We start from the raw sequence: 16,349 nt of genomic DNA, 5'->3' as shown, positions 1-16,349 counted from the left end.
TTCCTAAGACTGTATTAAGAGTTTTGCTCTTGAGACTGTATGAGGAGTTTTCTCCCTGAGACTGTTTCTTGAGACTGTATGAGACTTTTCTCCCTGAGACTATATGTGAGTTTTCTACCCTAAGACTGTATGAGGAGCTTTTGTCAATAAGACTGTACAAGACTTTCCTCCTTGAGACTATATGAGTTTTCTCCCTGAGACTGTATGAGTTTTCTCCCTGAGACTGTTTCTTGAGACTGTATGAGACTTTCCTCCCTGAGACTATATGTGAGTTTTCTACCCTAAGACTGTATGAGGAGCTTTTGTCAATGAGACTGTACGAGACTTTCCTCCCTGAGACTGTATGAGGAGCTTTTGTCAATGAGACTGTACAAGACTTTCCTCCCTGAGACTGTATGAGGAGCTTTTGTCAATGAGACTGTACGAGACTTTCCTCCCTGAGACTGTATGAGGAGTTTCTGACTATGAGACTGTATGAAATTTTCTCCCTGAGACTGTATGTAAGTTTTCTCCCCAAAGACTGTATACATATATGAATAAGACTGTATGAGACTTTTCTCCCTGAGATTGTATGTGAGTTTTCTCCCCTAAGACTGTATGAAGAGTTTTGTCTATGAGACTGTATTTGATCTTTTTATGATTCAACTTTGTTTTTTATTTTCAATTATCTTGGGTAAAATCCAATTCTTTGCATGAATTAATTTAATATTTGCCAAAGTTTTGTTTTTATGTTTTTTACCAATTTCTGTACTACATTTTCTTTCGTCTCACATGATTTTGTTATTTAGCTATTGAAGTATAAAAGAAAAAAAGATATGTAAACTTTTATGTGGTGCATACTCCAACAACAACAGTGTTGTTGATTTAAGGCTGCTTATACAAATATACCTTAACTGATAGTCAAACAAAAATTTAAGTACTAAATAAATCAAACTAAAAGTTGTTTCATTGATATTAAGTAATATTTATATTTAACCTATAAATAAGCAATATTGCTATTTCAGATGTTTTTATTCTGTGTTAACAGCAGATTAAGTACAAACATTGTTTCATGTTTATGTCAGCTTTGAAACAATGAACTTATATAGATGGTATCAGAACCTTTCTAGGTAATAAAAAACAAACATTTCTAGCAGAAAGACAAATTGTCTAAATCAAAGAGACCAAAATAGGATTCAATTAGTAGAAAATCCATTACTGGAACACTTTAACACAAGTGCTTTGTGGTTGTGTGGCAGTTATTGACAGACTATAGATTACCTTCAACATGTCATCTTACCGCTGGTTAATGTAAGAAATATCATCAATCTTTCTCTGAAGCATTGTTCTTGGAAGCTCTACATATATATTTTTCTTTGTTTCTTGATTGGGTTTTCAGTTCAAGCACTTAATAGAGTGACTTTTTATTTTTGCTGGTTTAAGAAATGAAAACGTTAGATACCTCTGCATCCTTCATTTCAATCACAAACAGACGTCCGAGTAGAACCATTCATTTATAGTCTATGTAATCTGAGAAGAACCCTTTATAGGCTATATAATCTGAGTAGAATCATTGATGATCTGTAAAATCTAAGTAGAACCACTTATGGTCTATATAATCTGGGTAAAACTATTGATTATCTGTAAAATCTGAGTAGAACCACTTATGGTCTATATAATCTGAGTAGAACCATTGATGATCTGTAAAATCTAAGTAAAAACACTTATGGTCTATATGATCTGAGCTAAGAAGCATTGATGCTATATAAAATCTGAGAAAAACCATTTATGGTCTATAAAATTTGAATACATCCATTGATGATGTATAAAATCTGAGTAGAACAATTGATTGTCTGTAAAATCTGAGTAAAACCATTTATAATCTTTAAAATCCGAGTAAAGCCATTGATGATCTATAAAATCTGAGTAGAACCATCTATAGTCTATATAATCTGAGTAGAACCACTGATGGTCTACATGTATATAATTGGAGAAACATTGATAATTTTTGAGACCGCAGGGTATTGGTACGCGTTTAACTTTTGAGGCATAGAGGAGCACGTGACCTGTTTTCAGTACATGGAGGAGCATGTGACCTGTTAACTGAATATGATTGGTTAATTGACCTTTTCGAAAACCCAGCTAAATACCTTTGCCGGTACGTTACTGATTTACCTGTTGGGAATTAGTCCGAATCATACCTAATTGACAGCAAAAAAAACTATTACATGATACTTCTAATTTTCTATAATTATTTTACTGTTTAAGGAGGAAAATACTTGAATGATGTGTTTGAAAATTATTAATTTTTCTTTAATATCTATCTCAAATTTTACAAACAATAAATTGTTTAAACTGAAAATCTACAAAATTAAGATATTCGTATTGGCATCTGCCATAATAAATAGAGACATTTTCTTTGAAACTTGTGTGTTTACTTTATTTATTTTTTGCTCGGAATTTTCATAAAATGGTAGGCATATTTAATCATTTTCTTAAAAAGAAATAATCAAAACATTGTCTCTGTGATGAAGGAGATAAAGTCACACTCGGACTACAAAAAAATTAAGCATTCATCAATCGAGGGTCATGAGTTTAATTCTATTATCAAAATTTAAGTAGCATTGAAATAGGCAATATGACCAAAAATAAGAAACAACAAACAATATTTTATGTTTTTTTTATTTTTTCAGAATGTAAAATTGCAGTTTTTCCCTGCAAACACCACCTCTATCCTCCAGCCGATGGATGCCGGCATAATTCAGACAACAAAGCTGAAGTACAGGAAGCGCCAGCTACAACATGTGCTCATAACTATGGAATAGAAACCTACTAAACTTGGACCAGTGATCTTGAGAGAAATTACAATTCTACAGGCCATCTACTGGATTTCTGCCGCATGGAAGGAAGTGGACTCTGATACAATTGTGATATGCTTCGCAAAGTGTGGGTTTACCCCAGAATGTGTTAGTGTTTCAGAGGATGATGAGGACAGTGACATCGAGGATGACACACCCATTGCCGTGTTGCATCTGGCCCTGGATTTATTTGATTATAACTTTAGGGAGCTTGTGGCCATAGATCTGAGTTTGCCACTTGTGACAATAACATGATGCAATGGGATCAAAGTGCTGTGGACATTATTAAGGAAATCACAACTGAAAAGGATAATGCCAGTGAGAGTGAGGATGACATTGAGGAACCTAATCCTAGTGTTGTAACAGTAAATGAAGTGTCTGAGTGTTTAAGTAAATTAAGACAGTTTGCTCTCATGAAAAATCAGTCTCCAATGTTAGACATGGTTATGAACTTTGAAGATATGTTTGTGAAAATGTGTGTGGAGGCAATTGAGGTCCAGAGCAAAATAAGTGACTTCTTCAGAGTGAAATAAAAGAGTGACTTTATATTGTGCCAAGTCTGTAAATGACTGAGACATTAAGTTGTGACCATAGGCGGCAACACTGAATAATGAACTTGTATTATATTATAGATATGTTATTTATCATACAATAGATAAAGCTTAAATAGATATGAATAAAAAATAATACAGTTGTTTTAAAGAAATCTTGTTCTGTTTTGTTTTGTTCTGTTCATGAAAAGCTTCAAACAAGTGATTGAAAAATAATGATGATAATGATTAAAAAATGATGATGATGATAAAAAAAAATGATGTGTTATGTATTCATAATAAAAATACATTTGATAAACACACAAACACATAAGTAGATGATAGTATAGCTTAATATTCATAAAGAAATAAAGATAATACATTTTGTATTTTGTAAAATAACTGACCCCCCATTCAGAAGCCACCTGTCTTAAGCAGCCAAAATGACTGCATCCCTTGGCTGGCTGCTGAAGACAGTTTCGACAGTAGTTAAATGAAATATCTTTATATCAATTAAAATGTTCACCACAGGAAACCATTTTACTTGTACACCAATTAAATGCAACCAGTATAAAAGCCCAGTGGAACCATTGATGATCTATCTTTAATTTACCTACAATACTGCAAACAGCAATACGAATATAAGCAAGGCATAAATTAAGTGTGTATATTATTCAATGTATATCAGAAAAAGTTAACTAGTGTTGAAATGAGCTTTATCATTTTTGAAGAATGTACTACAGCTGAAACCTACATTCATTATACTGGTATCTTCATTTACTTCCTTCATATCTTTTATTACACTGCAGATATCTGGCAAAGTTATCTTACTGATGGAAAGTTTTACCATTCTGTATATTACCATAGTAGCAAATCATTTTGGCACTGTTTAAAGACTTTTTTCACTAATTAACTAATGACATTTTTTCCTGTTCTCTTATGACTTGCTATAATGATTGTTCTAAATGACTGTACTGTATTATCATTATCCTGACTGTCTGATGCACTTGTAAAAAAAAGAATATTAGTAGAAGTGCATGCAATTGTACAATCTTTAAAATATTTGCTTAAAACTGCACCAGAATTGGGGAGAAAGTTTTCAAAATGTAAAGTGCAACATTTTACAAAATTAAATCACTTATGAATAGTTTATTGCTCTTTGCTGTAGTTTTTCATAGGACTGTACCATTTCTGTAGGGATTAATCAATAACTATATACTGGTGTAAAACCAGGTTTTGTGAAAATTCCTGTTTCAAAATGTTTTTTTCATCTTACCCGATAGTTAAAAGTATTTCTTACCATTGGGTTTATTGTTAATAATTGGTGTCCTCTATGTTGTTAATATTCTTTCAATAATACAAAATCAACAATTTTTACATAATTTGATTAATTTCACAACATTCAAAATAGTTCCTTATCAGACAATTTGTTTTTTTATATTATGTTTCATAAGACAAAACTCATGCTTATTCACATTGTTGTTTTGTAGTACTTGTCAAAAGGAGATCTGTTGTAATCGCATTTCTAACATCTGATTAAAATGAAAGAAATATTCATTGTTTATTATATGGGAGTTAAATAATTTCATTGTTTATTAAAATGGAGGTAAATAAAATTTAAAAACACAAACTTTTACAAGAACTTGTATGCTAAATCACTTTACAAAGACATTAATTACTCGCTAGATATAGTAATAACACTTTAATGCAACTTTAATCTTATTGTTATGAACTGTGAACATGTATCTACAATAGAGAATGTAATTTTATGCTGACGGCACAGACTAATTTCTACCTTACAACTACATTTTATGTTCCTACAGGTAAAAAATAAATTATGAAAGCAATTAAATGTGCAAACATAGCAGCTTCTTTCGAATTGTAATATTTTTATATATCTATTCATACTTGTATAGTGTGCTTTTAAATGTAAAAATGTCAATGGCACAGGTGTTTTGTTGCTTGCTACACAGGTCTAAAGTTATCACCTATCAAAGGCCTATTTTATCTCACTTATGTACTTTATTACTGCAGAATGATATACATGCCCAAAATGAAACTTAAAACTGCATGTCCCCCTATGAGCCAAAATAAATAAATTAAACTTGAAAAAAATGTACTAAGATTTTTAAAACAGTAAAAAGATTAAAGAGTATTGTTATTGTGATTAAGGACTGATTTTGCCATATTTATCACAATATTTTGCAGTATGCAGTCAGGGCTATTTTTACTAATTTTGACCTGTTTTTGGTAATTTGCATGGATTGCAAGTGCTGTTTGTAATGTGTAAATTATTTTTTTTTTGTTCACTTTATATTCTAAAATTTTTCATGAAAATGAGCATGAATCTGGAAGCATGCTGCTTTAATAATAAGCTACATTTCATTGACAAAATGAGTAATGGGAAATAATCTTGGATAAAAAAGATAACATTGACATTGCCTGTAATATAGAATGCTGATTTAGCTGTTTGCTGTACCAGTTATGTTTTATAAAAGTATGTTTAAATTTTTTGTAAGAGTTAAAACACATTAAGAGTGGCGGTGTGGCCTAGTGATTTAAGGACGTTTTCGGGAGTTTTCATATAGACATATAGGCAAAATTAACTGTTCAATAGAATTTCTTTAAACTTGGCATGTTGTTAGAATATGATAACAGAAACATTTTAAGCGGAAAAAAAATTGGGATCACTATTCTTGTTTTTGAATTATCTGCCCCTGAATCAGACTTTTCAACTTATTTGAGGTCATTTCAAGGGCAGATAACTTATACGTACTTCAATGAATTCTTGTGTTTACTTCAGGATTATGTTTTTCTTTTTATTGTTGATTACAATACATAATAATATATGGGAATAAAACTACCCACTCTAAATTTATTCTTGAAATTTTGCATATCAACTAAAACGAAGGTAAGTTTCATGCTAAGAATAACTAAAGAAACAGGTTACTAAGAATAATCTTTACTTTTTTAGTAAAAGTTATCACTAAAACACTCCAAATAATTTTAACAACCTTGCTTTTATTCCAGTTTCACAACATGAAAATCAAACACTGTATTAACAGTTAAAACAGTATAAATTATGTCTGATACTATAATATAAACTGGATAGCACAATCGAATGTTTATAAGAATATTCTACATGATGAATAAGTTAAGCAAAAAGGATGATGAAACCAATTTTTTGAACATGTATTTATAAATTTCCTCAATAAATACTTAAATGCATTAAATTTTTTTTGTCCTGCTGAAATAAATGATCAAAAACACTTCATAAGAAATGTTAAAATTGTAAGGAGCACAAAATCTTCTAATAAAAAAAAAGCTGCATACTCAAGATCAGTTTGAAATAACCATGGCTTAATTTATTACAAAATACAAGCTGGAGGTATGACCTTTGATCTATTAACAGTACTGGCTTTATGACCAAGTATGATTAAATAAACATATTCAAAACTATTGCTCTTATATGTATCCCTGACCTATAGATCCAAAATATCAAATGTAACCTGTTTACAGTCAATTCAGCAGAGATTATCTTTTAGAATCAAGGTCACAATGACCTTGAACTAGGTATAGTCAATTAAGGATATTCATTACATTTTAATTATCTATATTGCAAGTAGTCTACTTAACGAAATAAATTCTACAATACTCATGTCTCATTTTTGTAAGTTTCTACTCTGGGAATTGCATTAAGTATTCTATATGAGATTACATAAAAATCCATTGTCTACAGCTGGTAAGAGTGCAAGAAGTAAAACAGCTGGTATTAGAGTATAATGATCTAATGTCATACACCACGCTTACTAGGTTGGCAGTAGATAAACTATATGGTATACAAATATAAATTGATTATTGCTAAAGGACAAAATAAGTAAACCTCACTTTCCTAACAATACACATTCTACATAAATTCATCTTATTTAATCAATTGGATATAGAAATATAATTTAGCTCACATGATTAAATACAAATACACAACACAAAAATCTTATGTAAATTCAGAATATTTTAGCACTGGTTCTTCAATAAAATAAATTGTTTTATGCTTGCTGTGAAATGATAATTGACACCTCTGATTTATTAACAATGATAATATTTGTCAAAATGATTATTTGTTAAGTCTATTCAGATATATAATTACTTTGTCATGGAAAATAATGAAGTGAGGCATAGTTTATTACTTGGGTAAAACTTACTAAGGGGATTTCTTAGTTATAATTGCACTAAAGCAAAAACTCAAATCAAAATAAGTACAATATAAATAAACTTGACAAAGCAAAGTCAAAAGTTATGTTAATTCTGTAATACTGAATTCCTCACTCAGAGAACGTCACCTACTCAATGTCTAATACATATTTTTTCAAAGCATTTGGAAGTGGCAGCTGATCAACTGACACTGCCAGTCTTCTATTCATTGCTTTATGGATAGAAACTCTGCACATCTGCTTCAACGATCTGGGACGCTCAGACATTCCTGTCAACAGAGAAAGAAAACTCTTCCCTGTTGCTCCCATTGGATGAAATCTTGCCATGAAACTTGCTGTGGATAAACAATCATGAAGAACTTTATGATCCATTGTTTTGTAGAACAGTGACAGCAATTCTTCTGCATGACCAAGTTCAAAGATAGCTTGCAGCTCCTTTATTTCATGGATAAAATGGCTCATGGGTTGCGTACTCTGTTTCTTCAAAAATATTGAGCTTTGTGAATGACAGATGATAGGATCTGAAGGGTATGATTCAATATCTGGATCAGCTCCCCACTGCAATAAGGTACGCAGCCACATATGGATCATCTTAAAATCATCCCCATTTCTTGCACACACAGTCAAACGAACAAACTCAATTAATCCATTACCACTTCCTCCTGACAAATGGGGACTTTTCTTTGTTGTAGTGTAATTTGGATTGAGTCCATGCTTCAAAAACATAACTAGAATATTGTTGACTAGATCTGCGTATCTTTTCTTCAATTCAACATCCTGCTCTACATAGGCAACATTACGACCAGCTGGTCGCTTCAACATTTTCTTTGCTAGTTCAGCCAGGAGAGAACAACATGTTTTCTTGTCCTCAGATATATAATTACATTTAGCACCATTTTTCAAGAGAAGATCACAGGCTGTAAGAATGCTGTCACTCTGCTGTACAAGATCTGGAACTTCTGTATTCAGTAATGTTTGGATGAGGAGAATTAGTGGTGTATGACCTATTGCACACTGTGTATTGACTTCAGCACCATTTTCAATCAGGATTTCAATAGCTCTTGATAAGCTTGTAAAGTCATTCCTGTATACATATTTAGAATTGATACATCCCTGCACACATTCTAGTAAATCATGGGGTCGACTAGCTTTCATTGTAACATGAAGAAGTTTGTTTAATGGTTGAAGTTGAAGGGAATCAAAGATGAGTGGGTCAGCATTGAAACTTAGCAACAGCTTGATAGTCTGTATCACTTGTTCCTGGTAGTTTGGTTGCATCTGCCAGCGTGGCATTGACCTTTGTTGCGGATGGTAGTAGTTACCACCAATGTATGAAACATGAGTTACGAGCAGATGGAGGGCTGTTTCTCCTTTCAAGTTTATAGTATTAATTAGCTGTTCTATGCCTGTGGTGAGCAAGTATTTTGTTGTATCATAAATGGCAAAGATTCCATCAATATCATTCCTGTAGAGGCGATGCAAAGCTGTATCACCATTCACAGCCACTCTGTTCACATCTGCTCCATCATCAATCAATACTTTAGCGCACTGTCTCCCCCAAACAACAGCTTCTAATAGTGGTACATCTCCTGTTTTGCCCACATGATCAATTTTGTCAGGACAGCTTTTGACAAAATAATCTAAACATTTTTCGGCACCACGAGAAGCTGCAAAATGCAAAAACTTTGTCAGATTAAACTGCCTTCCACCCATTTCCTCCATTTTTTTCACCATTTCTTCAACACAGTTTAAGTGGTCTCCAACAATTGCCCATTCTATTGGCAGTAACTTTTCCTCCTCACAGCGGTATTTTTCTTGAAACATAAAACCCATTTTCCTATAGTAAGACACTGGCTCATGTAAAGCTGGGTAGCATAACCCAGCTCTTTTATACATATCAAATGGACGTTCAGTTATAAAAGTTTCCAGTATCTTTAGATGCCCGAGGAATGCTGCCATGTGTGTAACAGAGTTACACTCTACCTGGGATGGTATTTGAATGTTACTGATCAAAAGTTCAACTATATCCTTATTATTGACTATGATTGCATGTTGGAGAAGATTCAATCCATACATTTCATCCCTCACACTTAAAATATCCTCATGAAAATTGAGCGTCTTTATTTGCTGACTGATTTCACTGATGCTTTTGTCACATTCTCCTTTCTGATGTTGATAAAGATATTTCACAATCTGATTGATATCATTCATAGAGTCTGAGCTGGCCTCAATGGACCTGTAAGTGTATAACCAAGTGACTGGCCAAACAGTGGTGATATAGTCAAAGAAATATCGGATATAGTTGTAACCTGACTTCAGCATATTTGCCATGACTCTGTTTGTTGTTACAAATCTTCTTGTACCTTACAACATTTCTACCTGAAAGTATAAATTATATACATTTAGTTCATAAAATTTAATCTCATTCTTTTTTAACATGTACATAATTAAGGCATTTAATCAGTTCTTTTCTCTTTTGGCTGGAGATTGTCACCAAAAATATTCATTTATATAATATATAATCTTTATTTAAGTCACATTTATACATAACAACATACAAAATAATTCATTCATTTATTTGTGCATGACCATTCTATCTGAATTACAAGAGACAGTGAAAGGGAGGCAACTCCGCAAAGATTTCTAATATAACTTACAGAGTTACCTTTCTTCTCATTCCATATTCTATTATACTTTATTATATTACAACTAAAATAAGAAACTATTGCTTATCTTGTTCTGAAAGAATTTCTGGTAAAATTCAAACATGCCATTCTAGACACCAGGATTTTCCCGGAAATCAGGTAATTGACTGATTGTCCTAAGATACACTGTATCCCAGAGAAGATTTGTTAATGTGTAAAAAATATTATAGATATCACAAATTACCATTATTGTAGCAAAAACAATTACAATTTTATGCCTACTTATTTTCAAGCTAATATAATTTCTGAGCTAGGGATTTATTACCAGACCATAGCTAACCCTATTTTTTAGTGCAATCTACAATGCCCTTACCAAGAAAACCTAAAATCAATCATGTCAGCATATGCATTTGCAAATAGTATCAATATGCCTACTTTTACAAAACTACTTCACATTCATGTTTACAAAAGTAGTCCCATCTTAGTCAGCTCATCATATGATCATATGATCAACTTGTCACCTTTTTGGACAACTCATCAAGTAAACAACAATGATAATGGGACAATGAGCCAAAATTGCTTTATTCATTCTTTTCTGTACTAAATAAACAAATTTTTTTTTTTGACACGATTTGTTCTAAAAAAACTGCATTCCACATTTTTTTTTGAAGGGCTCAATTTAATCATTAAACATTATTATATGCTACTTTTAATGTGTTTTCTTCCATATGTTCGGCATTAAAGTTTTAGATCAGGCTTAATTGTTAAGAAACCTTACCAGAATAACACACATTTGTTAAACCTTGTTTTAATTCACAAATCCCCTTCTCACAATTAATACTTATGCATTATTCAATTAAACAAACATCAAACTTTACCTTTTAAAATATAAATATTACAAATACAGACATTAAAATTGCCTATTTCACTGTGATACAATTGCAAAGACCTATGTCAGCCACAAGACTTATAAATAAAGCAAGAACCCGCAAACAGCTTAGAGTACAAACATGTACAGGGCTCTCGTTTGGTAAAATTTGGGGCCAAATTTGGGCCCTAATCCCCCATTAAAACAGTGTGTTTTTTCCCTCTAAAACTGAAAAAAATCCCCCTCTAAAATAATATTTAACAGCCATAGATCAGGAATCACATTTTTAAGTTGATTTTTTTTACAAAGTATTCAATATCATTCGAAATAACCAAAATATTTCATGACAGCAGCATGTTGATAAATTTGTTAACTGAATCTTTGTTTTCATTTGTTTTTAATGAATTAATTTTCTTCTACTGAAATTCCCCCTTGAATGAAAAATATTTGAAAATCATGCTAAATTCCCTCCACCCCCCCAGCTGGACCCTGGCCCCAGTCTCAAAATGCTAATGAGAGGCTGAGCCCTGATGTATATATCTGTATATTGGAACATCATTGTTGATATGTTCAATCACGGACTTTAATTGACATTGTAATATAAATCCGTGATTTTCTTTTATTTCTTTGGTAGCATATTATATATAGAATAAAAAAGTCAGAAGTTCATCTTTACTGGTTTTTGAAAAGAATAGTAATTTTTTAACAGTAAAAAGCATGTGGTAATTTTGTAACCATCTGTGCAAAATAATCCGTAACGATCAATTTCATAATTATGTGATCAAACCTTTAGGCGAGTTGGCTGCAAAGTGCTGAAATATATGTCCAAACTGTGAAATAGTTTTTTATACTTGCGATAATTAATGTTTTATCAGGATACACTTCAGTTTACTACATGGCATGCTACATTAATTAATACAAGCAGCTAAATTCATGGCACAAATAATGGCGGACTTTTCCTACAGGTGTTGTTTTCAACGAACATGTCCAGTCACAGTATAGAAATAGATATGCTGAAGACCTTACACTAGTATAATTTTATCTAGGTCCAGCTTCTATAATTTTAAATGTCACTTTTATTTTGACGTTGTGCCACGTTAAAGGTCTAGCAATACTATAAAACCTGTTTGCTGAAGTCTCTTTTGCTAGTATTTATCATGAATCAAGACTCAAGGTTTTTCCCATCACAAATATTTTTTCCCATTAAAAAGCTAAATTTTATAAAATAGAATCTATATTTACAAATAATGGCATTACTGCAAAAAAAATTATAATTCAAAGGGCCCGGACACATTCACAAAAGAATGAGAGAATACAATAATACAATGTAATATCTTTACAACTGCAGCCGAATTCTCACACTATCCGAAAACGATGTTTTGTCACTCCCTCAAGACGGAAGAAATTTTGCATACAAATAATCAAGAAAGATATTCATATAAAAGCGTGACAAATACTTTCAAAAAATGATCATTTACTTACCTAAGGATGCAAGAATATTATCTTAAATAACGTTATTACTTGGCAATTTTATCGAAAAAAAAAATTGTGACCCGAGTTAACTCCCCTATTCAGGTTACAGGTGAAACACTACTAATTATCCTTCACAAATCCCAATATGGGTTTTGTACCACTAAATAATTTTCTTCTTTACTTCTAAAAAAATTAGAAGTTGCCTGAAATACAAACAAATTCTTCTTCCAGAATATAATTTCCACTTAACAAAATATCAAGTAAAAAAAAAAGTATCAGGGGGATTAAAAAATTTTTTTCGTATTATATGGGTTACTTAAAAATATGCTTAAAACCCGGTTTTGGGAAAATTTGCGTTTTTTGGGGTCTTTAAAGTGGAAACCTTTTTGTATGCCAAAAAATCCTTTTCAAAATTTTAGAATTTTAAAAAGCGACAAAAGTAATATAAAAACTTTTTTTCCCCCTGTGAAAAAATATGAAGAAAATAATCCCTGGGCAAATTTTATCCCCTTTCCAGTTCAGTCCTTAGCCCCTTCATAATACGAGAAAACAGGATAAATTACATGTATATTAAATGCAAAAATATATTGTAACAAGTCAATTTTTAAAACATTTTTTTTTCAACCCTGTATTTTTTCAAGTGTCTTTTTTGTTCCATTATTTATTTTAGAAATTTTCATTCCCAAATTCATTTTGGGGTATTTCACGACTTAAAAAGTCAAACGGGGTATTAAGCCCACCATGGGAATAGGAAAAATGCGCATAATTTATCGGGTTGTTCCAAATCGAAACCCTTTAACTCAGAGTTTTGGCCCTTGATTAATTATGCAATATGCATATAGAACAAAAATCATTTCTGCGCTACTTCTCTGCAACTACTGGCTGGAATTCAACGAAACTTTATGGGAACCTTCAATAACAAGAGAATTTGCGCATATTGTCGCCTTGTTCTGGTCAGACACTTTAACTCAGAGTTATGGCCTTTGATTAGTTATGCAGTATGCATATAGAGCAATAATTGTTTTTGCGCTACTTCTCTGCAACTACTGGCTGGAATTCAACGAAACTTTATGGGAACCTTCAATACCAACAGAAGATGTGCATATCGTCACCTTGTTCCGATCAAACCCTTTAACTCAGAGTTATGGCACTTGATGAGTTATGCAGTATGCATATAGAGCAATAATCCTTTCCGCACTTCTTCTTTTCAACTTCTGACTGGAATTCAACGAAACTTTATAGGAACTTTCAATATTAAGAGGAGATGGGCATATCGTTCCCTTGTTCCGGTCAGATACTTTAACTCAGAGTTATGGCCTTGATTAGTTATGCAGTATGCATATACAGCAATACTTGTTTACGCACTACATCTCTGCAACTACTGGCTAGAATTCAATTAATTTTTATGGGAACCATTAAAGCAGCACGCCTCCAGATTCATGCTAATTTTCATGAAAATTTTGAAAATGTATCTGAATGTTTGATATTGTGAAGTAGCCAAATGGAAACAATTTACACATTTTCAATGCCACATACAACCCGCGTAAATTACTAAAAAGTGGTCAAAATATGCATAAAAAGCCCTTACTGCGTTAGTACTGCAGTAGAAATATAGTTGTAAATACTGAAAAATCAGTCATAAATCGCACAGTACTTGAATCTTGAATCTTTTTACATTTCCTAAAATTTTAGTACATTTTTCTTAAGTTTGATTTTATTGAAATATTTTGACTCATCTGGAGGCATGTAGCTTTAATACCAAGAGGAGATGTGCATATTGTTGCCTTGTTCAGACCAGACTATTCATTACAGAGTTATGGCCCTTGATTAGTTATGTAGTATGCATATAGAGCAATATTGCTATTTGTTTGCAACTGCTGTATTGTTTTCAACAAAACTTTATGGCAACCATCGATACAAAAAGGCAATTTACATCTCATTGGCATGTCCAGATATTACTATTTAACACAGAGTTATGGCTCTGTTATTGCCCATGCATATTTATCATGTGCAAAGAATATTACTGTTTATGTCATGATAAATATATAAATAAAGCCTTACATGTTGTATGCTTCAGTGGTTGTGTTAGCAATAACCAGTACTCAGCAGGGGATATAAATTCAACAAATTTGCTAGTAAATCTTAAATTGATTTAAATGAGACTGTAACATTTTTTATTTTGCCTTTTCATGTGTTTCTTAGGATTGTGTTTATCAAATGACATTCAATTTTAAGGTATCATAATATACTTCTGCTTTTCTTTAACCAAATGTTGCAATATTTGATGTGCAGTCATTTAACTCGTAAAAACATCATTCCGGTAACAAGTTAAACTTTTTCAGCATACAAAATAAAAGATTATTGGTGACGTTCATCTATATACAAGTACATGTATCATGCTTGAGCAGTATCAGTTTGTTTGTATATATTAACCTAGCCTGGGATTCAGGCGTTGATATTTTTTGCTTATTCATAACATACGCGCTATTTCATACTCGATCGTCATAGATAACAGAACATCTCTGGTTTTGATAGTATCAACAGGCTGTCGATTTGCCGAATAGAAGCACATAAAAAATCGACAGACTGGAACCCAGGCTTATATTAACCAATATATTAACCATATCTGTCTTAGCAAAATTGAATCGTTTTTCACTGTTTGCTCTAAACATTTTAATTTCAAAAGTAAATGTTCAGACAAGATTATGCGTGTTACACTATTTAAGTGAAAATACTTTAAAAAGATTTTAATATATGCAGACCTAGCTGAAGTTTTCCTTGTAACTGAGTGTGCATTGTTTCCAATTTTTTTACTTTTTACGTGAGAACCTCTGTGCTGTTGAAACATGAACTTATCACAAATCTAAGCACTCCATATACTCTTTCAAATATTCAACAAACAAGAAATCTTATGAAAATATAAAATATCTTTATTCAAAAAATATTCTAACAAAACATAGTTAGGATTGCTCAAAGTATAAAAGTTAAAAAAAACATTACAATATCAGATCTTACAGTCTTGAACTGAAACTATTGATGTACTTTAAAATATATTTCACTCTTGTTCTAAATATTAAACTATCTATCTATAACAAATCACAAGATAATTTAATCAGATATTCACCACAGTGAACAGAACATACACAATATGTAAGATAGAAATTAGCTTTCTGTTTAATACTGATATATCAGCAATTTTTATGTACATGTATTAACCTTTTGAGCACAAGCAGTAATATTAACTTTAACCCTGCTGTCAGCAACTGTATTTATCCAGGTTACCAGTGCAGGCCAAGATCAGTTGGCACATTCATGACGTGGTCTACACTGTTTGTTGTTCAGTCAGTACATATTTGAAGTTTTACCTATAAATAGTGGTTTTGTACAGATTAAAAGATGGGCAAGTCAATGATATTTAGTATGGTATGGGTTAAAGACTTGATTTTATGTCACCAGGTGGAATAGCAAAGTGGTCTTAGTAGAACAGCAGGGTGGCCTTAGTGGAACAGCAGGGTGGTCTTAATGGAATCACAGAGTGGTCCTTGTTGAAAAGCAGGGTGGGCTTAATTGAGATCATATGCCTAGTAAATTAAAGAACAGAATATTGCATTCTTTAAAAAAAATCTGTATAAATAGCAGGTTAGTCTGAATTCAAGGATGATCTTAGGTGGTGTGTCTACTGTATTTCTTACTTCTTTCCTATATGCATAGATCATATAACAAACACATCAATGTATATATCGATGGCTGAACGCAACACTGGTCTAACTTGATTTTTTTTCAAA

The 16,349-nt window shown here is 32.0% G+C and overlaps 1 protein-coding gene across 2 annotated transcripts; it reads right to left on the bottom strand.

The window, feature by feature from the left end:
• Positions 1-6,414: 6,414 nt before the first annotated feature.
• LOC132740448 (uncharacterized) lies at positions 6,415-12,693 on the bottom strand. 2 transcript variants are annotated; one of them, XM_060728352.1, is made up of 2 exons: positions 12,574-12,693; positions 6,415-9,957 (listed from the first exon to the last, which is right to left on the bottom strand). In XM_060728352.1, exon 2 carries the CDS (start codon positions 9,907-9,909, stop codon positions 7,708-7,710), a length of 2,202 nt encoding a protein of 733 aa, XP_060584335.1. In that variant the 5' UTR covers positions 9,910-9,957; positions 12,574-12,693; the 3' UTR covers positions 6,415-7,707. The 2 variants fall into 2 exon arrangements, with proteins under 2 accessions (XP_060584335.1, XP_060584342.1); XM_060728359.1 differs by having other exon boundaries at positions 12,613-12,648.
• Positions 12,694-16,349: the final 3,656 nt, after the last annotated feature.

The sequence above is a fragment of the Ruditapes philippinarum genome, unplaced genomic scaffold (genome assembly GCF_026571515.1).
Source record: "Ruditapes philippinarum isolate M1 unplaced genomic scaffold, ASM2657151v2 ctg1740_1_1_1_1, whole genome shotgun sequence".
Classification (NCBI taxonomy): Eukaryota; Metazoa; Mollusca; class Bivalvia; order Venerida; family Veneridae; genus Ruditapes; species Ruditapes philippinarum.
This window is presented reverse-complemented; position numbering and strand designations above follow the sequence as displayed.